General features: G+C 42.3%; 2 protein-coding genes and 1 long non-coding RNA gene across 5 annotated transcripts in view; 2 read left to right on the plus strand and 1 right to left on the minus strand.

Annotated features, from left to right (window-relative positions):
* LOC310673561 overlaps positions 1-9006 on the plus strand; it is a 27216-nt gene extending 18210 nt beyond the window's left edge. Inside the window, exons 3-4 of the long non-coding RNA XR_014509106.1 lie at positions 5171-5203; positions 8840-9006. This is a non-coding gene — a long non-coding RNA (uncharacterized lncRNA). The remainder of the gene's footprint in view (positions 1-5170; positions 5204-8839) is intronic.
* Positions 5641-11314, minus strand: THAP5 (THAP domain containing 5). 2 transcript variants are annotated; one of them, XM_083431993.1, is made up of 3 exons: positions 11139-11314; positions 8829-9021; positions 5641-6681 (listed from the first exon to the last, which is right to left on the minus strand). In XM_083431993.1, exons 1-3 carry the CDS (start codon positions 11219-11221, stop codon positions 5668-5670), a joined length of 1290 nt encoding a protein of 429 aa, XP_083288119.1. In that variant the 5' UTR covers positions 11222-11314; the 3' UTR covers positions 5641-5667. The 2 variants fall into 2 exon arrangements, with proteins under 2 accessions (XP_083288119.1, XP_083288120.1); XM_083431994.1 differs by having other exon boundaries at positions 8829-9018; positions 11139-11313.
* DNAJB9 (DnaJ heat shock protein family (Hsp40) member B9) lies at positions 9412-20750 on the plus strand. 2 transcript variants are annotated; one of them, XM_083432014.1, is made up of 3 exons: positions 9412-9434; positions 17872-18098; positions 19620-20750. In XM_083432014.1, exons 1-3 carry the CDS (start codon positions 9424-9426, stop codon positions 20054-20056), a joined length of 675 nt encoding a protein of 224 aa, XP_083288140.1. In that variant the 5' UTR covers positions 9412-9423; the 3' UTR covers positions 20057-20750. The 2 variants fall into 2 exon arrangements, with proteins under 2 accessions (XP_083288140.1, XP_083288141.1); XM_083432015.1 differs by lacking the exon at positions 9412-9434 and adding an exon at positions 11485-11636.
* Positions 20751-22940: the final 2190 nt, after the last annotated feature.

Raw genomic sequence — 22940 nt, forward strand, 5'->3', positions numbered from 1 at the left:
CCTGCCATTTTATGCAAGTATACAATACGCCTTGCATGAAATAAAGATAATACAAAAACGAAGCACTGCCAAAAATGCATACGAAAGCATATTACATAAGTAACTAGGACTTTTTCAATGATTTTGAATTCTTATTTGCTCATTTTAAGTAGTTTTATACCCTTTAATTTATATTTGAGGCACTTTACAAAAGAGAATAAGGCTCCTAAAAGGCCACCAAAATAGTCAACTAGATTAAAATTGTATCTCAGAAATTGGGGGAATAAAAAAGGGTCTTCACCTAGCTCCAGAAAGAGGTTCAAGATGTCCCACTGAATCCGAGGAGAGCCATGGCAGGGACTGTACTCCCTAAGCGCCTCCTTTCTTTGCAAAGTTCCCTGTTGTTTGTTTGTTTGTTTGTTTGCTTGCTTGCTTGCTTGCTTGCTTGCTTGCTTGCTTGCTTGTTTTCCCATTTGGGCTGCAAGCCCCACTTGAATCCAAGGTGACTTTCTTCTGAGGAGAGACACACATGGGGGCTGTGCTACTTAAAGTAGCTTCTCAATGTCCCCAGCGTCCCCAAGAGGGATGCAGCCTCGTGGCCAGAGGCGAAGGCAAGGACTACCTCTGTAACATCACAAGGAGATGCTGAGAGGAAGGGGTAGCCTTAGGTGGCTGTGTATCTCATTTGAGAAAAAGAAATAATGTCGCCAGCCCAGTTGCCCACTCCTCACCACCCACCCCGGGCAATGTGCACCCACTATCCCAGTCCTCCGCTATTGTGATGTGTCTTACCAGAGAAGGAGGAAAAGAGGGGAAATGGAGCATCTATGTGTCAGGATTTCCATTCTCTCCCGTGCTGCAGAGTGTGTGTGACTACTAGATCACACACTCTGTGTGTTGACATTCCATTCTTTGGAAGTGTGGGAACCGAAGGAACTGTGCACCACTTCTGTCTTCTTTGTTCTTTCCCCCCCCCCCAATTTTTTTTATTCATTTTATAACACAAATGAAAAACACAAACAGAAAAAACAAACAATTCGAAAAAATTATTGTCATATCATTATTTTTCTAAACATTGTTAAGTGGGCTTCCCCAAGTCCCACCTATCTGATTTTCATTTTACTTCATCTTTAGCAGCTTACATACCGGTATATCATAATTGCTAACCATTTTTTTTAATCACACTTAAAATAACTTCACATTTTATCACTTAAAAATAATTCTATTTTAAAATACTCTATCTTCTACTTCTAACCCTACAGCCTATATCCACTTCCAAAGCTATTCTAAGGTTTAAATATTCACATATTTTTTCCAAATATTCCTTAACCTTCTTCCAGTCTTCTTCCACCGTCTCTTCTCTCTGGTCTCGGAGTCTCCCGGTCAGTTCGGCGAGTTCCATATAGTCCATCATCTTCATCTGCGATTCTTCGATGTTGGTAAATCTTGTTTCTTCCAATTCTTCACTAACAATATTCTCACAGCTGTTGTGGCATACAGAAAAAGAGTAACATCCTTTTGGGGGATTTCACCCCCCCCCCACTATACCAAGTAAAAAGGCTTCTGGTTTTTTTTTTAATAAATGTGTTTTTCAACACTTTTTTCAATTCATTATAAATCCTTTCCCAGAAGTCTTTTACCTTGGGGCCATCTTCTTAGTTCTTTGTTCTGTTCTGTTGTTCTCTCTCGGAGAAGAGACATGCCATAATGGCTCTGTTATTTCGATCCTGTAAATAAATCACTAGACCCAGATGCTACGTATCCTCAGTCTCAGCTTCTGCTAAGCTCTGCTGCTTGCTTGAATGTCTGGAGGAGTGAATGCTGTGCTATGCATTCTGGACTGGTGCTGGGAGAAAGCTGTCTCCCACCGAGAAGCACCAACAATTTGTGGGTGGGTGGGTGAGGCCTTACAAAAAGCGCACCCAGACACATTACAGCAGCTGCAGTGGGCCAGTGGCATCCAAGGCTCTTCCCCTTTACATGCCTGCATTTGGGCCTCTCTCCCGGGGCCTGATGGGAAGAGAAAGGCATCATGTTGGTGGGGGAGGGAATGCCACTGCTGCTCCAGCAGTTGCTTTTGTGACCCCCCCCCCAACCCTACAAGGCAGGTCACACAGAGCAGACCTTATGGCCACCCAGGGCCACATTGAGGAATTTGACCCCATAGTGCCAGAGAAATAGGACTCATACACCACCCGGTTCAAGTTCTTCCTTGCAACCAATAAGGTGACCAAACCCGTACTGAAGCGTGCCACTTTGTTCAGTGTGTGGGAACCTGCTACGTTCGAGATTGCCCAGGCTCTTTCTTTCTTTTTTTGCAATTTTTTATTTTTATTTTACCATATTACATTCAGTTACATTAGTATTAGATCATCTGCAAATGCCCTTAATTTGAAGGATTTATTGCCTAGTATTATCCCTTTTATTCCCTGATCATTCCTTATGTCCTGATTGAGTATTTCCAGAATTAAAATAAATAAGGGAGAAAGTGGGCATCCCTGTCTAGTTCCTTTTTCTATATTAAAGGGTTCTGTAAATTTGTTATTAATTATCAGTTTGGCTTTTTGCCCTTCATAGATTGCCTTTATTTAAGGGGGAAAGCCTTAATTACAATGGGGGTAACACTCAAATGAGCTGCGCAGTAATAAAAATGGAAAGAAGAACGCCTCAGTTTTTTTGCGGGGGACTCAAATTAACTGCGCAACAGTGAAAACGGAAGCTCAGGAGCACATTCGGTTTCCGAGGCAAAGTTCAAAAACCTACTTCCAGGTTTGCAGCGTTCGAGTTCTGAGTTGTTTGGGAACTAAGCTGTTCGAAAACCGAGGTACCACTGTATCTGGGATACAGCAATGTCTGGATACAGGAGGGCAGTTAAAGGCATAATAAATAGAGACACCTTCCAAGAAACGTGGACTCCTTTCTTTGACCATGTTAATGACCAAAATAAAGACATAGTGCAGAGGTTACGTTAAGTAATATGTTTGAATGTCGAATGTGCAAGCGTATGTCTAGAGACAATGGATAAAACAAACACCATTAGCCATACTGCTAGATAAGTGTTTAATGGTTATTGTATTTGTTTAAAAACCAATTTTAAGTAGCATTTTAGTATGATTATAATTTGCAGGCATCTATTTTAATGATTGTGGAGTTTCTCTTAATTCCATTAGTATTTCTTTCACGTTTGAAACAGACATGGGGAAGTCAATAATATGGGCTGATGTCAAATAAATAGTCAAAGAAAACAAGCAATATATCAACCATATTAAAAAATCTAGAAACCTATAGTTATAGAAGACTCCCACACTGGAAATGATGCTATATGGTCTACAAATAATACATACTCAATTAACAAATATGTGGGACTTGTATAAAGCATTTTTAACCCTGGATTTTTTTCTTTTGGCATCAGTAAAAAATGGGATCAGATTTAGGAGAGGAAAGAAAAGGAGTATCTCATTAGAAAGATAACAAGCAAAACAAGCTTTCTACATGTACCACAACAACAAAGGAAAAACAGCTAGTAACAAAATATAATTTATTTAGATGTTTTAATGTCAGAATCAGGGGTTAAATAAAATATAACTTTCATATGCACTAAAAAAGAAGCAGCTTCCTTGTTGGATTATTTCAGAACAGCCACATTACACATAAGCTTCTTTGTTCTTAAAATAATATCGCTGATTAGAGAAGGTATTACTTTCAAAGGCAATTATTCAGGTGTAGAGATAATTATATTCTCAAGGCCTCACCTGTGGATCAAAAGTTCATCAGGCTAAGGCAAACACAAGCTTGCTCGATTAAGACTTGAGATGATTACCTTATTTATCTGTCAAACCATTATGTAGTCCTAGTAAGAGCTGGATAATCAGTACTTACGTTTCATACCATCTAGAATGGCACTAACCTTCACATCCACTGTGCTCTTTTACCTAACAATAAATGATCATTAGATGTGCCAAACATTTCAGCTGTCCAAACTATAATTTTAGGCCAGCAACTGGCTCATTTTCCTTACTCCTAAGTGTAGGTCTCAGGGTATCACGTTAATAATGTGCATTGCACAGAACTTCCCACTGCATCTTTAAATTGTTTGTTTTTGCTGTGAAATTGCTTTGGAATATTTTATGTGAAGCAATTCATGAACGCAATAAAAAAACAAAACTGGAAGCGTGCCTGGTTTTGTGTAATCCAAAGCTCACACCACTTACTGTTCCTTATTCATTTACACAAATTTTGGCACAGGCTTCATCCACCTGGCAGTAACTTGGGGAAAATGCCGATTTGTGGAATTAGAATTCATATCGTATCAATATTTAGGTGTTCAGTCAAAATCCAGTTGTATAGAATCACCTGTAGCTAGATTGATGGGGACAGGGACATATAAAAAGCATCTTAGCTGGATGTTCTCCATCAGTACAGAGCTGCATGTGGATCCTAATCAGGCCCCATAATCCATCTGACCCTTTTCTGAAAGTAATGGAACCAGCTCCCTATTGTGGCTGGAAACTCCATTAGCTCTCCCTTTTAATTTGGGTTCCCCTTTCCTTGCACTTCTTGCCTTGCTTATCACCTTTCCTTTCCAGCTTGCTCTTTCTTCACTTTTTATCCCTTCCTGCTTCCTTTTTCCCACTTCTCCAACTGCAGCTCATCTCACAAAGGTCTGGGAGCATTGTGTGTTAGAGCCAATTGTGCAACAAAAAACTTATGATCATGGATAATACTGATGCATCTTGAGAGGGACCATATCCCTATCAAAGAGATGGGGTAGCCTACAGCTTATTAGGGGATGGGAAGGGGCTCATAAAAGCCACTCCTTCAGTCTGCAGGCTGCTTATGCAACTCGGTGTTGAATAAGAAACAAACTGTAGAGTCAACTGTAATTCAGTGGCAAAGTATCTTTACAGAGTATCTCCCTTTCCAGGATCTGGTAGAAAACTAATTAATTACCACCTTGCATGGTCAATTTATCCAATTGAAAAGAAAGAGGACGTAATTGGAACACCGTGTTAGGAAGATATTAGAAATTACAGTATTACAGTGGTTTAATCAACAATTCAGTTGAACCACTGGAGCTATTTTTCCCCGGTACTGGGGCAAGTGGAGGTATTCCACTCATATTTCAAAGAAAAACGCTATGGTCTTGAGCCTAACCCATCTTATTTCAATAAAATCCCTTTTATTTCCATAGAGCAACTCAATCTGTCCCTCTCTCCTGAACAAAGTAAGTGGAAACCAAGATCTATTGAATCTTAATGTAGGCTGCAATTCTATGTGCACCTCCCATGGAATACATTTACTACCGAGTAGACCAAAGAAGCTGCAACTTTTAAATTAAAGGGGCTCGAGTGACATTTTTGCTTTTTAGAAAGTTAAGGCTGCCCCCTATACACTTACTTGGGCCTAAGCATAAAAAACTCACTGAACATACATTCAAATAAGCCTGCAAATCTCAAGCTTCACTGCTAAGCCTAACTCTTCGATTAAGCCATATCAAATAACTTACTTCAGTGCAATCATTAAATAAAATACAAGGCTTCTCCATTATGAATAACCTGGCTGTTGCACCTTTAAGAAACTTGAGCATTTGATAAATGCCATTAAATAGTACCCTTAAAAATGAATGAAGGACTCAATCATCTTCAAAGTACAAAGTAGTAATCAGTTGTAACAATCAGTGCAAAACCTTTATTGTATCATAGTAACTTCAAATGTTGTGAAACAGTTTTCTACAATCTTGAGTTTTTCTTCAGAGAGCAGATTTTCCTGCTTCAGTTTGGCGATAAGCGCTTCTAAGGATTTGAGCCTGTTTAAGGTTTTTCTCTCCTGGATTTCTAAAAGTGCTATTTTGGAGTGCAGCTTTGTAATTTTCTGCCAGAGTTGTTCCCTGTCAGAGTCTTGCCTACAATATGAATGCTCGGTCTGCAGAACATCAATTCCACTGTAACTGGCAATACATGCAGATGTTTCAGTTCCTATGTTTATTAATTCCTGTTCTGCTGGTAGAAATGAACCCTCTAACAGCAAGGGAGTTCTTGAACCCTCAGAAGGAACTATAATGGTGATAACAGAATCTTTATTACCATTCAACTGTTCTAAAGCTTGTGAAACAGTGTGGAGCAACACAGTGTTTTCATCAGTTTCTTGCAATTCCACCGAACAGCTTGTAATGGGAAAGTCCAGTTGATCAGATGGAAGGTCATTAATTGGTACAGTGATATTATTTAATTCTGGAGACGAACCGAAGTGTTCAAGATGTGTCTGTGGAACTGTGACTTTGGATTCTGAAATGCGCTCAAGACACGAATGAAGATCATGAACTGAAGTTTGCAAAATTGTGGTTGTGCTACTGAAGATGTTATCTATAGAGTTATTAAAACTACAATTTTCTGGGGAGCTGTAATTGTGGCCTGTTGAATTCTGCACATCAGCTGGCATTAAGACTGGGCTGGTTTGCTCCGTATTCTGTGTAACAGACTTAATTAGACAGGAAACATCCTCCTCAACTTTTACTGTGTTCTTAAGCAGTCCTTTGTTTTCTGGAGACTTGCTTAAAGTTGTACAAAGTGCTTTTCTATATAGGCTTTCTTCAATGATATTTTTCTTTGGTGAAGCAAGTTTAAGAGATGCAGTTGCTACACTCATATCCCTTTGTTTGACATCTATTTTCTCTTGTTTTCTTTTCTGGGAAAATCCTTTTTCCTAAAGAAGAGAAAATAATTGATTTTATAAAAGTTGCTACAACACATTGCATGGTGGTTCCCTCTCCTATATTGTATTACAGCGTAAGCCTATGCATGTTTTCTCAGAGGGCTTAGTCCACAGAAAGTGAGCACAGGACTACAACCTGAAATATTATTCCATAGTCCTACCATTCAAAATAAATTTGACGCTTGCACACCAGCATTGTGCAGGTCTACAATCTTGTCCCTGACATCCTTGGATAACTCTTTGGGCTTGGTCATGGTGGCTACTTTAGAATCTGCTGGATTGATTGCTTCTGTCAACAGGTGTCTTTTGTACAGGTATTGTAAGACCCTTACAGCAGGTGCTTCTAATCTCAGCTCGTTACATACAGTGAAGATACCAGGTAGCTTGACATCTGGCTGGTTGATAGGGGATCAAATACAGTGGTGCCCCGCAAGACGAATGCCTCGCAAGACGGAAAACCCGCTAGACGAAAGGGTTTTCCGTTTTGGAGGTGCTTTGCAGAACAAATTTCCTATGGGCTTGCTTCACAAGACGAAAATGTCTTGCGAGTTCCTGCAATTTTTTTTCGCTCCTCACCCCCTTTTTCTAAGGCACTAAGCTGCTAATAGCCTTTTAGCAGCTAATCCGCTAATCCCTTAGGCCTTTAATAGCCGCTAATAGCCGCTAAACCGCTAATAGCGCTAATCCGCTAATAGGGTTGCTTCGCAAGACGAAAAAACCGCTAGACGAAGAGACTCGCGGAACGGATTCTTTTCGTCTTGCGAGGCACCACTCTACTTATTTCACTCATTATAATGCACATCAATCTGACTTTGGTCTTCTGGGGGTTTTCCTGTTGTTATTCTCTCACAGCTACAATAACCCTACCTTTAAAATTATGGACTGGTCATTTCTTCGTCAGAGGGCAAACAGGCAAATTTAGCAGGGGATCAAATACTCCCCCCCCCCCACTGTAAACCCAGAATAGAGGGACGCGGGTGGCGCTGTGGTCTAAACCACAGAGCCTAGGGCTTGCCAATCAGAAGGTTGCCGGTTCAAATCCCCGCGACGGGGTGAGCTCCTGTTGTTTGGTCCCAGCTCCTGCCCACCTAGCAGTTCAAAAGCACATCATAGTGCAAGTAGATAAATAGGTACCGCTCCGGCAGGAAGGTAAACGGCATTTCTGTGCGCTGCTCTGGTTCACCAGAAGCAGCTTAGTCATGCTGGCTAAATGAGCTGGAAGCTGTCTGCGGACGAACACCGGCTCCCTCAGCCTATAGAGTGAGATGAGCGTGCAATCCCAGAGTCGTCTGCAACCGGACCTAATGGTCAGGAGTACCTTTACCTTTTAAACCCAGAATTTTGGGTATAACAGTACAAACCTTTCACAGAAGCCCATTTTGGTATATAGGAGTATAATTTTTATTATTACGTTTAAGAAATAATAATAATAATAATAAATTTTATTTATACCCCGCCCTCGCTCAGGGCGGCTAACAACGGTCAGAACAATCCAACATTCTAAAAACTTTTCACCATAAAATCAATCAAAAACAAATTGATGGCAACCAGCAAGCAAGACCCTGTGCAGATTGCCAGAGGAGGGGGTCAGGCTGCGCCCTGACCAAAGGCCTGGTGGAACAGCTCTGTCTTACAGGCCCTGCGGAAGGATGTCAAGTCCCGCAGGGCCCTAGTCTCTTGTGACAGAGCGTTCCACCAGATTGGTGCCACAGCCGAGAAAGCCCTGGCTCTAGTTGAGGCCAGCCTAACCTCTCTGAGGCCTGGGACCTTCAGGATGTTTTTATTTGCAGACCGTAGGTTTCTCTGTGGGGCATACCAGGAGAGGGGGAAAAAAAAAACCAAGTCCCATGATGTTCCGCAAAGCACCCTCCACTCTTGTTTTGGAGGGAAGAAGACACGGTATCTCCTTCCTCCCACCTAGTTCTGCTTCCTCCCACCTAGTTCTGTTTACTTGGGGTTTTAAACAAATATTAAATGGTAGTCCTGCCCCCTAATCAATTCAGGAGCAGGTGGCCCCTGAGTTGGCATCATCCAGCAGTCTCAGAACAGAGCCAGGGGTGGATCAAGAGGGTGCGGGTTGTGCACATCCTTACTCTGTATTACACAGTTTGTTTCTAATTTGAAATTCTCTGTTTTACCTGATTAACAGATGATGAAAAAATAGTCGGCACTGCTGTCGTTTTCAAATATCGAATGCCCCATCGTACATCAAGAGAATCTGGCGTAAAATGGTCACTGCAGAGAACCTGGTGCTTGCTGGGAGTCCAAGTGTCACGTTTCATATTCCGTAACCATTTCTCTAATCTTTCTTTATCATGAAGAGGAAATCTGCTTTAAAAGATTTTTACAAGAACAGTATGTTACGCTTCAAGTAAAATTCATACCTGCAACCTTTTAGACTTTATGTGCAAAGGTATCCATTTAAGTTTCTTACAAAACATATTGTTACTGGAGATACTTCGCAAGAACGAGAGCTCTGGATAAATTATGTGATTTTAATAATACATCAGCCAGTGACATAACATCACAATTCAGCCAGTGGCATTACATCACAGTTCAAAATGCTAGCGCCAACACATAAATCCTAAATGGCTTAGGATTTGGGTATCCCAGGGACTGCTTTTCCCAATGAAACTGCTGCTTCATTAAGATCTGCTTTGGAGCTCCCTCCATGGGTCCCTTCAGACAAGAGGCAGGTGATGATTGGAGACAGCTGAAAATCTTTAACTTCCCATGCTTTTAAGGTCAATATCATAGACTCAAATTTTATTTATCTGTGCTGCTGCTATTTTGATAAACTTCACAACAGATATAGCTTGTTTGTGTAGGGAACTTCTCTGGAAACTTTGCTCTGAAGAGCAGGATGTCAAACAAATGCTAGGCATTCATATGGACACTGTGTGCATTCACAATAGTATCACACAGTATGCTGCTTGTAAAAAGCATTGATTATATTTTGAAATGGGCTTACGTGGCCTTTTCACACAGCAACAGGTATAGTCCTCCAGACCTAGATCTTGGCTAGCAGGTCCTGCCTCTCTGTTTCCTCAATTAGGTCCAGACTATACTATGATGTTTCTTTGCTAGTTTGTACCTTGTTAACCAAACTGTATGTAGCCCCCTTAGAGACACCATTCTTACTGGACCCAGCCACTCTTAAAATTGACTATCAGGCAAGCTGCAGAGAAGAGGATGAAATACATTACTTTTTGAAAACCTACCCTTTTTGAATGGATGTGTGTAAAGTGCCGAGTATTTATTTATTTTGGCCAATTTATTATAGCACTTAGAAAGAATTGTAATTTAAGTAAATTGATACAATGCAGCATTGCACAGTAACGGGGGTGTGAAAGGTCATGTATTTAAGTGCCGAGTAGCCAAGCAAAGACAGATTGACACTTGCATGTTACCGGTCTACCAGATATGCTCGCTTACATGAATCTGCCAAATGACTGCTACCCTTTCAACACAAACGTTTCAGTGGACTCCCACTTTCTCCATTCCTTTACTTCCCAGTTCATATTTACATATTGTCAGTGCTTTTTCCCCTAAACAAATGGGTACTCTCACTTTGACTCAAGAAAAACCATCATTTTATAGTCCAAATCAGGAAAAATACAGTAAAAGGACAAAGATCCCCTAAATGTTCAGGGGCATGTGTACCCCTGTCCTCCCAGAAAAAAGCGCTGCATATCGTTAAGATTGCAATAAACCTCAGACCAGTTTACAAAAAATCCAACAACACCCCACACAATCCATTACAATTATCCATAAAAGACTATTAAAGGCAGATTAAAACACATTAACATCTACATGTCTCTGGACAAATTCCAGAGGGGGCTTCCTGTTGGGCTGCAATGGGTTGTAACGGATGTGGATTGCTCTGAAGTCAGTTTTTAGTGACAGCTCATCCATGGCCATTTGATGTACCTTTGGGGATATTAATTTGTTCATTATCCTGGAAGAACTGTACTGTCTGCTGTTGTGCTCGGAGCACCTTATTGTGACTTTTGGCGCACCCATCATATCACGTTTGTAGGATATTGACTGGAAAGGCATTTTGCCTCCATTTCAGTGATTTTTGACAGTGACTTACCACTCCTACTATTCCTGTTCATGGAACATTTATTTGATTCTTATTAGTTTGCGACTCCATGCACACATTATGTCTTCTGTTTATGAATTCTGAAACAGTATAGTGTTATAAAAATACTGTCAGTTTATTATTAGCCAATGTGTTGCTTGATGTTGTTCAGAGTGTTCTGTTCTGCAACACAGGGGATTTTCTTTGGTGTCGTTTCAGCACCAGCTGAAAAGGAAAAACCGCCTTGTATTTTGCCACAACCCACTCTCCTTCCCCTCCGCTTCATGACACCACCGACTTCCCAGCTCAGCTGGCGGGTCGGTGATCGCGCAGCCCGTCCCTTCAGCCTCCCCTTGGTACTCACGGGTAGAAGCTGAGCTTCCGCTGGTCCCGGGCGCTCTGCCCCGCTCGGTTCCGGCAACAGGTAGCAGCGCAGTACCGAGGCATTGCTCCCCTCCCCTCACCCCGAGCCTCCCGGGTCCCAGCTTCGCAACAAAAAAAAACCAACGAGCAGCAGCCTCCCAACCCTCCTCTGGCTTCCGCTTCCGGAAGCTGCTTCCGGCTTCCGGCCCTTCGGCCCCGGAAGCCGGGCGCCGGCCAATCGCTGAGTCACCCCGAAGCGGAGCCACAACAGCCTTCTTCCACGTGCGCCGAAAGCGGGCGCGCCGCGTCAGCCTCCCGCGGGCGGCCAATCAGGGAGCGCTTCGTGGTGGTAGGAGCGGCCCCGCCCCTCCGTCCTCGCGACGCTCCTCTGGGCCGAGGCTATAAAAAGGGGAGGGCGAGAGGCGGGAAGGAGCGGTCCGGAGAAGGGGCAGCGGAGCGTCGAGGGGAGAGCGCCTGGCAGTGTGTATGTGGAGAGCCGGTGAGTGGGGCGGCGGCGACGCAGTGGGGAAGCGTTAGCTGTTGCTCCCGTGAAGGGGGATGGGGGACAAGAACCCCCTCGTGGCTTCTTCATAATCTCCCTTGCCCCCTTTTAAGCTCCCTCTTTACCCCACTTTTGCTTCCCTGTTTAAACCCCGCTTTAACACTCCTTCCTCCCCTTTTAACCCCCTTCCCCCTTCCGACTCCCTTTTAACCTTCTTTGCCCCCTTTTAATCTCCCTTTACCCCCCTTTTGCTTCCCTTTAAACCCCACTTTAACCTTCCTCCCCATTTTAACCCCCTTTTCCTCCATTTAATCTCCCTTTCCCCCACTTTTAAACAGCACTTTTACACACCTTCCTCCCTTTTAACATCCCTTTTAAACCCTGCTTTAACTCTCCTTCCTCCCATTTTCACCCCCTTTCCTCCCCCCCCCTTTTAACATCACTTTGCCCCATTTCATCTCCCCTCTGCTCCCTCAGAGGTGGAAAAAACCTAAATGGTTCCTCCCCTCCACCCACCAAGTCTCCATAGCTGTGAGATCGGTTGTTAAAGGTTAGGGAGGTTTTTTTATGCATCAGGAATGAGGCCTGTATAGCGTGTTCTATTTTTCTCCCCAAGTATGTCTTAGCCTCGCCCATTATCTCAAGTTCTTTTTAGGATGGCCAACAGGGTCAAAGGTTTTCCTTTCTCCCTCTCTCTCCCTTTCCTCACAACAGCCCTGTGATGTAGATGGGGGGCAGAGAGAGAGAGAGAGGTCCACGGTCAGGGTCATGGCTGAGTTGAGCTTTGAGCTTGAGTTTTCATTAATGTATGCTTTGCATTTGTAAACCACCTGTTCCCATTTTATTCTCAAAACAACCCTGTGAGGTAGGTGTAGCTGAGAAGTGGTGACTGGTGGCCCAAGGCCACCCAGTAAGCTACATGGCTAAGTGGGGGATTTGAACCTTGGTCTCCTAGAGGGTCTTCTAGCTGTGCAAACCTCTATGGAATTTCCTGCTTCTTTAATTGTAATGTCGAAGGGTAAGAAAGATACCAGGCTGCAGTAAACATGGGGGTGGAGGGGGAGGAAAGTACTTCACTCATACTTGAAGGCATCTTCATCTATTGTGACATTGTGTAGGGTTGCCATGTTTCAATAAGTTAAAATTTGGACACAAACATATTTTTTTTGAGTTTTAAGTTTTGCCCATAGTTGTTGAAAACTGACGTTTTTCAGCTATTTAGAAAAATTTACCAAAATCTTGACTTCTGACATGGATTGTCCGGATTTCCCCAGGCATTTCAGCGATTTCCACCTGGACACTGTTTGCAACTGCCGTTTTCCAGCTATGTCCGGGAAATTCCGGGCGTGCGGCAACCCTAATGTTGTGCAAACCAGATCCAAATTAAGCTGCAGTGGGCGAGGTGGTGATATGAACTAAGTGGGGGATGAGCTTGCTTATGCTGAGGGATGAAAACTGTCATTAAAAAACACACCAGCTAGAAATAAGAAACCAGGAGAAAAGCTGGAGCTAGATCCTTTTGGAAGGAGGTGAGCTGTGTTCCAGCTACACTGCATGCTAATAAGATAGATGTGAGTTTAAGTGCTTACAATGGGTGGTGTTCCCGACTGCTATTTCTCTCCCTGTAATTATATCTGAATACAGGTTGCATTAGCTCAGCTCTGAGCACAAGGCACTCAGCATATGAATGCATCACCTAAAATAATTAAGATTTTAAACTGTCAATTTAAGTTACAAAGGAGAGGCTTGTCCTGAACTAGAGTTAAATTAAACTGGTTATCTTCACCCTTTTCAGTCCCGGGACACACTTTTAAGCCAAACATACATTTGGAGACCCATATTTGCATGGTGGTAATGCTCCTATTGTGACCCACCTTGGATCTGGCTGCAAACCCACTTGACACACTCGTTGAAGACCAGTGGACTAAACCACGGTTCCCAGTCCTTGCATGTAGTATAGCTTGGAGAAGACGAGTGCAAAGCTCTAGCCTCGTAGCTTATGCCCAAGTCCTGGTACAGTGGTACCTCAGGTTAAGTACTTAATTCGTTCTGGAGGTTCGTACTTAACCTGAAGCACCACTTTAGCTAATGGGGTCTCCTGCTGCTGCCACGCCGCCGGAGCCAGATTTCTGTTCGCATCCTGAAGCAAAGTTCTTAACCTGAAGCACTATTTCTGGGTTAGTGGAGTCTGTAACCTGAAAAATATGTAACCTGAGGTACCACTGTACAGGTGTGGGGAATCTTTTGCTGAACTACAACTCCCATCAGTCCTTGCAAGAATGGCCGTTGGCTAGGGACTATAGGAGTTGTAGTTCAGCAACATCTGGAAGGCCAAAGGTTCCCTACACTTGCTCTCATTCAAACAAACCACAATTAAACCTTGGTTTGATCTCCTTAACTAGAGTTAGACTGGTTCGCATGACACAGTAAGCCATACTATCCCCTACCATGAACATGTGGTCTCCAGGAGAGGTTTGGTTTGTTCCTCCCTAGTTGTTATTTTTAATCCTGCACTGTGGTTAGTTAACACCTTTACTTGCTAACTATCAGCTGTAGCCAAGGTGCATTCATGCATTCTTGGTAAGCCATAGTTTGGTTTGCCATGTTGTTACAAACCAGGCCAATACAGCTTAGTAAAAAGTGAAAGCAGAAGCTCCTCCTCCCCATCCCACCTCACACAAAAGGAATTTTCCACTGCTTGTTGATAATTAAAATTGTGGTGTCTATTGTCTTAATTGTGCCAATACATTTCCCCCCTGACTTCCAATTCTCAGACAAGATAGTTAGCAGTTCTTTCTAGCTTACCCTGAAGGTTATTGAGCCTTTACCTGAACCAGGCCACACCATAATCTGAATTATTCTCATAATATTATGCCCAAACCCTTCACTTCTTATTCCCATCAGTGTTTCTGTCTCATCACTACTTACGATACAGTAATCTTTACTATACGATAATCTTTATTGTCATTGTCCCATACAGAACAACGAAATTGAAAAATTCTACATCAGACATTCAGAAACCAACAAGCCAGCTATCCCAGCCTGGTTAACCCCCTAAAAACTCTGATACCCAATAAATAAATAAAATATACTCCCACAGAGACTACCTCACACTGCGTTTAAAACCAAAATCGCATTTGGATAGAAACTTAGCTTTATGAAGCAGAAGCAAACTGGGATGTTGTGTAGTTACTATTATTTTTATTTTATTAATTATAAAATTTGTATACCACCATATACCCACAGATCCCAGGGTGGTTCACAGAATAAAACCATGATATAAAAACACAGAATACATAATCAAAATAGAAAGAACAATTTTTACTTTCATTTTTATGTTGAACAGCACAATTTAGTTTTGAAAGCAAAGTACAGTGGTACCTCGGGTTACATACGCTTCAGGTTACATATGTTTTCAGGTTACAGAAATAGTACCTCGGGTTAAGAACTTTGCTTCAGGATGAGAACAGAAATCGTGCTCCAGCGGCGCGGCAGCAGCTGGAGGCCCCATTAGCTAAAGTGGTGCCTCAGGTTAAGAACAGTTTCAGGTTAAGTACAGACCTCCGGAACGAATTAAGTACTTAACCTGAGGTACTGCTATACTGAGGTATAGCTTTATTATTTCATTTCTCTGTACGTATATGTTTAGAGCTTGTCCCTAAACAACCCTAGAGAGCTTTGCTAGAAGGAAGGAGGGGCAAGATGAAAATGGAGGAAGGAGGGTTTGGGAGGGTGTAACATATGTAAGAGTGTAGATAAAGAACAACTTGTTTGTGTCCAAGTCTTGCCTGCTGTGGTCTCATTACCAGGAATAAGATGCAAAACAGGCATGTGTAGACATGTATAATAATTTGCATATGTATCAAAAATGGTATTAGTGTACACATTGAAATTGTAATTGCCCATGTTAGGAAGTGATAAATGTCAGTATGAGTGTTGACAACTGTAGGGAACAGAATTTTCAATTGGGAATTGGTAGTTATGAAGTGCATTTCTGCATTATCAATTTTATTTATTTATTATTATAGCCTGCAATATCCCATGGGCTCAGAGTAGCTCATAGCCATTTCATCAGCATCTATCTTTGTCCCCAAAGGGCTTGCAGTAAGCATTAGGTTTTGATGGCTGAGGAAACAAAGGCAGTCACACTAAGAATAATACATTGCTTCCACTTACGATCACTGTTGCTCCCCTTGCCCTAAAATAAAAAAGCTTGCACTTATTTCCATTCACTGCCACCTCTCCATTCTCATGCCAAAAATACACAGCTAAAAATGGGGGGGGGGGGAGGGACCTGTTGCACTGCCCCCACTCCTGCAGTTCTTTTTAAGTGATGTATGTAGTCTTTAGCAATACTGTTATGAAAAGAGAAGGGCCGAAGTACAGGTAACTTGCAACTTACACACATTTAACTTGTGCACGTTAAGGGCCTCCAGGAAAAAAAAGACTCCCCCCCCCCCCCCCCATGTATGTTGAGAGTTACCTGCAGATACACCAGGTGGAAAGAATGCTACAATTTATTTTGATTGCTTTTATTTTGCACAGGGTAGGCAGTGTTTTTGCAACAAAGGAGAAGCCTGATTATAAAGCCAACTTACGCAAAATAGCCCAAACTTTATCCACTGCTTCTGACATTACTGAAAAAATAACAAGGTAACACCAGGTTACCTTAGTGTACAGATACACAGACATTCACATTTGCCCTTTCTCGAGTGGTTTTAGTCATTACAAATGTGAGTTAGTAGGCATCTTTAGAAACGTGTGCATGCATATTGTGTATTTCTGCACATATGCTCACAGAGAGTGTGTAAACCTTATAAGGTCACCTAATGTTTCCTTGATACTGCTCCTGATGTTTCTGAAAAATTTATATTTGTAGGGAGGCATTTTAGGCAGGCCTAAAAAGATAAGGCTCCCAACATGGACTAATTCAGCATTTCCCTGCTGTGGTTCTTGTTGATGATTGTAGATCTTTAACGGCAGAAATTTGAGAATAGATCCTAAACCCTTGTATGGTGGAAACCATAAATACATATAGAAATGTGGCTCTGATCCAACCAAAGTGAAGTACTTACCTCTCTTTGATTCCAATAGCAGCAATGTAAGGGAAGCATTCAGAGGCACGCTCTTCTGATGGTTCCATTGGTGCAAGCGTTTTGGCTTGCCTGGTGAAATGATTCCCTCTCCTCCCACCACAGGATATTCTAGGGGTTCTGGTGACACACCCCAAGCCAATTTGGGGGGCAAAGGAGGGGGGACCTCCATTGTGCAAGTGGAAGTTGTTGCACAGGGTTTCCGCTGGCGGGACGCATTCGTTTAATCCTACCCCAAACATTTGGCAGGATATTTAAATAATGCATGTACAGTGGAACCCTGGGTTGCGAACATGATCCGTGCGGGAGGCGCATTTGCAACCCACAGCGCCGCGTCTGCGCACGTGCAGGTCACGATTCGGCACTTCTGTGCATGCTCAAAGTATGATTTAGTGCTTCTGCGCATGCGCTAGCACCAAAACCCGGAAGTAACCCATTCCAGTACTTCCGGGTTTGGCGCAGTGCACAACCCGGAAATGCATAACCTGAAGTGTCTGTAACCTGAGGTACCATTGTATATTAAAAACTGTAAAAAAATAGACTGCACAGTTTAAACCTTTTGGGTGATATTCAGCATTTGAAGTAGATTCATTGAAAGCAATGGACTCAAAGTAATTTGTTTTCCCTGGGTCTATTTTGAATATAACTTAGGTGTACATCACACCTTGCTCGGAAAATGCCTTAAAAAATAAAGAAAGATCAGTCTTTTAGTAGCTAGGGATAAGTATATATTGCTCTGAAGGAAGACTACTAATACAGTGGTACCTCGGGTTAAGAACTTAATTCGTTCTGGAGGTCTGTTCTTAACCTGAAATTGTTCTTAACCTGAGATACCACTTTAGCTAATGGGGCTTCCCGCTGCTGCCGCACAGTTTTTCTGTTCTCATCCTGAAGTAAAGTTCTTAACCTGAGGTACTATTTCTGGGTTAGTGGAGTCTGTAACCTGAGGCTTCTGTAACCCGAGGTATCACTGTATCCATGGTGAAAGGAAATATATTAGCTGCAGCTGTAAACATATTAGCTGCCTGAGAAGTTGGCGCGAAAGTAAAAATACAGCTTCAAAATTACTTTCCTTTAAAATAGGTAAATAATTCACTCGTGAGAGGCTTTGTTGCTAATCATGTTGTTTTCCCCCACAGGAATATTGCAATGGCTACTACACAGGCTGTCTTTATATTTGCACTCTGCATTTTAATGATAACAGAATTAATCCTGGCTGCTGAGAGTTATTACGACATCCTAGGTGTTCCCAAGACTGCATCTGATCGCCAAATCAAGAAGGCATTTCACAAACTAGCAATGAAATACCACCCAGACAAAAATAAGAGTCCTGGAGCGGAAGGAAAATTCAGGGAAATTGCAGAAGGCAAGTAGAATCCTATTCTGTTTTACCTGGTATTTCTTGATCTCCACTTTGCATGGAGATGAGTAAAGCTAGAAAACTAAATCATTGCACACAGGGAACAATAGAACTTTCTATCCCTCCCATCCACTACCTCCAAATCTAGAAAACTTGCATTTTCAGAAAGTAATGAAGCTTGTCTGCTTGTGTAGGAGTTCTGTGTACTCCTTGGAGCACAAAAGGAACTAGTACAGTGGTGCCCCGCAAGACGAATGCCTCGCAAGACGGAAAACCCGCTAGACGAAAGGGTTTTCCGTTTTGGAGGTGCTTCGCAAAATGAATTTCCTATGGGCTTGCTTCGCAAGATGAAAATGTCTTGCGATTCCTGGGGGTTTTTTTCCGCTCCCCACCCCCTTTTTCTAAGGCACTAAGCTGCTAATAGCCTTTTAGCAGCTAATCCGCTAATCCCTTAAGCCTTTAATAGCCGCTAATAGCCGCTAAACCTCTAATAGCGCTAATCCGCTAATGGGCTTGCTTCGCAAGACGAAAAAACCGCTAGACGAAGAGACTCACGGAACGGATTCTTTTCGTCTTGCGAGGCACCACTGTACTTAGTACTAGAAGAATCTTAATTCTATATTCCAGGGATTAAAGAGTCAACTGGCCATAATAACCCTTTTGGCTATCTTTGGAAACTGTTGCACACAGGCACATCTTTATTTATTGTAAATATTTATACTCTGACTTCTAGGAGAGTGTAGTTTCCAGCAACTACACCTCCTAAATTGTAACTAAAAATAGTTACAATTGAAACACAAATTGAACTAATAGGCGTTTTTTTTTTGTTTCACTTAATTTCTATCTTCCGCTGGCGTGAGACAAATCCAGGGAGACTTTAACATAAAAGATCCAGAGAGGCTCAAAAACATATGTTTAAAAAAAGTTTTACGTGCTCCTTGATAAAACAGAATTTGCAAGTGGATTAAAAAAACAATGTTGTTGCAGAGCACTTAGGGAGGCTCTTCTACAGGCCCTGTATCTTTACAGGCCATTCTGTGCATGCCCCCTCAGAAGTAAGTCCCACTGAGTTCAGGGATGCTTACTCTCACATAAGTATGTGTGAAACAGTTTGCCCAAGTCATGTCCTTGGCTGAGGTGTTGACATTTTGACAGAATTCTAAATTCAAAAGAATGAGGAACTGATCTGGAACGGTTCGGTGGTAGAACACATACTTTGTTTGCAAGAAGTCTTGGGTTCCATCTTCATAAGTCTGGGACCTAGGTCTGCTTGTTAGTGTATTGAGCTATATGGCTCAGTTGTCTGACTTTGTGGAGTGTGTTCTATCTGTGACCTAGTATCATCAACAGTGATGTAACAGTTCTCCAGCATTTTGAAAGTTCTTTTACACGAGAACCTTGAACTTGAAGTGGCCAGGAGCTGAATGAATATATGTTTTGCATGCAGAGTATATTCACTTCTACTGAGCTAAAACTGTTCTCTCTCTGAGCATGTGCTAAACTTTCTCTTGCATTGCTCTTTAACAGCATATGAAACGTTGTCGGATGAAAACAAACGTAGGGAATACGACCAGTTTGGCCATGCTGAAGGACGAAGAAGCAATGGAAACACTTTCCAGCAGCCTTTTAACTTCAATTTTGATGACTTGTTTAAAGACTTTGACTTCTTTGGCCAAAACCACAACACACAGTCGAAGAAACATTTCGAAAGTCATTTTCGGAGCCATCAGCATGCTCACAGCAGGCAAAGACGTTCTTTCCCAGAATTTTCCTTCGGAGGGGGACTGTTTGATGACATGTTTGAAGATATGGAAAAAATGTTTTCATTTAATGGGTTTGAGAACACACACCGACACACAATGCAGACTGAAAATAAATTCCATGGATCTAGTAAGCACTGCAGAACTGTCACACAGCGTCGAGGAAACATGGTTACTACATTCACAGACTGTTCTGGACAATAGTACCTGGGCGTTTCTCCTCTGCCCTGCCCTTAACGATTTTCTTTCTTTCTATTCTTTGCTGCTGAAATACAGAAGTTCTTCTGTGAACTGTGTGAGATTTATTGTTTAATCAGAGTACTTTAACTGCTGAAATAAGCTGTAGCTAAACTGATAACTATTACCCAGAACTGCAACAAAGCAAGATGAGACGATGTTGACCTTATTTAATTGGTTACATAGAATGTGCATGTGGGGGAAAATCTCCATATGACAGTGTTAGGGTCTATTTTTAATAACATAGAAGCAGGTTAACAGATTACCTCACTAGTGCCGAGTTAGTGGTACAATAACCATTATTATTGTCAGATTTCTATTTCTATAAAGTGTTATCCTGTTGAGTGATTGTTTGATCTTATGCTTTTAATTAGTTTGCCTACTCCAAACCTGAGTTATTAGTAGTCACTTTAAAATACCATGAAACATTAAATTTGACTTTTTTAGGTGACGTGTGACAAGTGTTGAGCAAAATTGACCTTGCAGCTCTTATTGTTAGGCCCTGAGCACAGAAAGTTGGGAAGCATTAGCAGCGACGATCATGGCCAGCATCTGAGGTTGGCTTTGTCACTGTTAGCCAGTTGTGAGTTTCATTGAATTGCCTCAGTACTAGTGTAACAAACTACTGTTTTACCTGTACCGCATAAAACAGAACACTTGACTTGTCTCTTTTTTTAACCTAGTGCGTATGTTAATATGAAAGGCGGGGGGGGGGGGATCTTTCTTTTGTTGTCATGACTTAAAGGCTGAGGTATAGCTACCCCTTCCTTATAGAGGCCTTTAATGTGTGTTTCTATGTATGTATATTATTTCCCCCTTTTGCCTTCAGCCAACAAAGTTGAGTTAGTTCCATATTTACGTATTGCTTCACGCATCCAAGGGCACTCCATAGCAATTTACCATAATAAAATACAGTAGCCATAAGAAATACAGTGGTACCTCGGGTTACATACGCTTCAGGTTACAGACTCCGCTAACCCGGAAATATTACCTCAGGTTAAGTACTTTGCTTCAGGATGAGAAAAGAAATCGTGCTCCGGCGGCACAGCAGCAGCAGGAGGCCCCATTAGCTAAAGTGGTGTTTCAGGTTAAGAACGGACCTCTGGAACGAATTAGGTACTTCACCCGAGGTACCACTGTATACCAAAACAGCACAAATGTAAAATGTTAAGTGCTCATCGAAAGGAAATCACATAAACATTGCTGGGAGAATAAAGCCATATTTGCCCTTGGTGTCAGAAACTTGACAAGCTGCACCAGACCAGTTTGAGAGCATTCTATAAATGGGCCCACCAACAGAAATGGGCCCCTCTCTCGTTACCACCCTCAGAACATTAATTGGAAGGGAACACACAGAAGGACCTCACGTGTTGATGTGCGATAATCTATTGATCTGAGGAAAGAGGGTTTCATGATGCATTATAGGTTGAAACTAGCACTTTGAATTGGGCTCAGAAATACATTGGCAGAACTAGAATTTTATATTCAGATCTCCACCTCCTGTTCAGTAGTCTGGCTACTGTGTTTTGTAATGGCAGCAGGAAGTTTTGGTATACCCACCATTGGCACTCCTCCATACCACGCCCCCATGGTGAGCCTGCTAAATAATTGTTACTACATTGAGTTGGATAGGTACCATTGCATATACAATTCAACGGGGAAGGCTTCTGTATCTCCTCACTTCAGTGCAAAATGCAATATTATTCAGCAGCCAATGGCATGCATTCAGTTTCTGAATTCTGTGCAGAGGTACCAATAGATGTACAGAAGTGTGATGGAAGTGCAAGCAACCTTTGAATATAGACCCATGAGTTGTGTAGGTACTGGAGTTGTGGATGTCTTTAGTGAGGACCACCCTGTGTAAAAAGTGAAAAACTGCTTATAAGTTTCAGCTCATGCAGTAAGCAATGGTCTTCAGCTGGTGGGTCATGATCTCATCCAAGGTGGGTCACAACAGGAGCACCACCGCCACCATGCAAATTTATGGCAAAAGATCAGAAAGGGTCCCCATGTTTGGGTTAATAGTGGGTCTTGGATCTGAAAAGGTTGAAGATAACCTGCATTGGAGAACTTAGCTAGGAAAATAGGTTCACTGTAACAATGGCAATGGGTATAAATCAATATTCCAGAAGTTCTGTAAAAGTACACACCCTTACGTTTGGTATCAACTTGATTCTTGCACTCGGAGTTGAAGACAAAGCATGCGGTCTTTATAGTTAACACATCTTGTCAGCAGTTGCGTTTAATGTTGCTTTCATTTGTTTATGTTCTGCACTAATATTTTTAAACTCGAAACATGGACGTGAGTCTGCAGCAACAACCAGAAGTGAATGAGGTGAGGCAAAGCTGTCCACCAGGGTTACTCCTATTTCCCTGGACAAGGCAGTGGTGAGTTTAGGATTGTGTGAATGCCCCAGTAGAGGCTTTCTAGCAAACCTCCTTGTGCACCTGCACAGGTAAGCTGCAGTGACCCGTGGCAAGAAGGTAGCTCTGCCTCACCACACTGGCCACTACTTGCAATAGTGGAATGGGACACAGTGCCTTGCGAGTACTTAACAGGTGAACATGTTTTTAACTTAATAGAGAGTTCTACTGTGAGCCTTTTGCCAGAGTGGATATTCCTTATGCAGCCAACCACTTGTTAAAGGACCAGTTACTGCGAGACTACCTCCCTAATGGTCTTGGGTGGGCATTTATGAAGCACGTATTCAGCAGAGGAAGAGAGCTTAAGTGCCCAGCTTAAGTAGCTTAAACAGCTGCCTGCATGCTTTAACAAACTGGGTGGACAAAGGAGTGTGTGTAGGCACACACCCATGGTTTTCCACCGGAGTGCAATTCTGGGTGTCTAGAA

This window comes from Podarcis tiliguerta, assembly GCF_965153285.1.
Source record: "Podarcis tiliguerta genome assembly, chromosome: 3".
Taxonomy (NCBI): domain Eukaryota; kingdom Metazoa; phylum Chordata; class Lepidosauria; order Squamata; family Lacertidae; genus Podarcis; species Podarcis tiliguerta.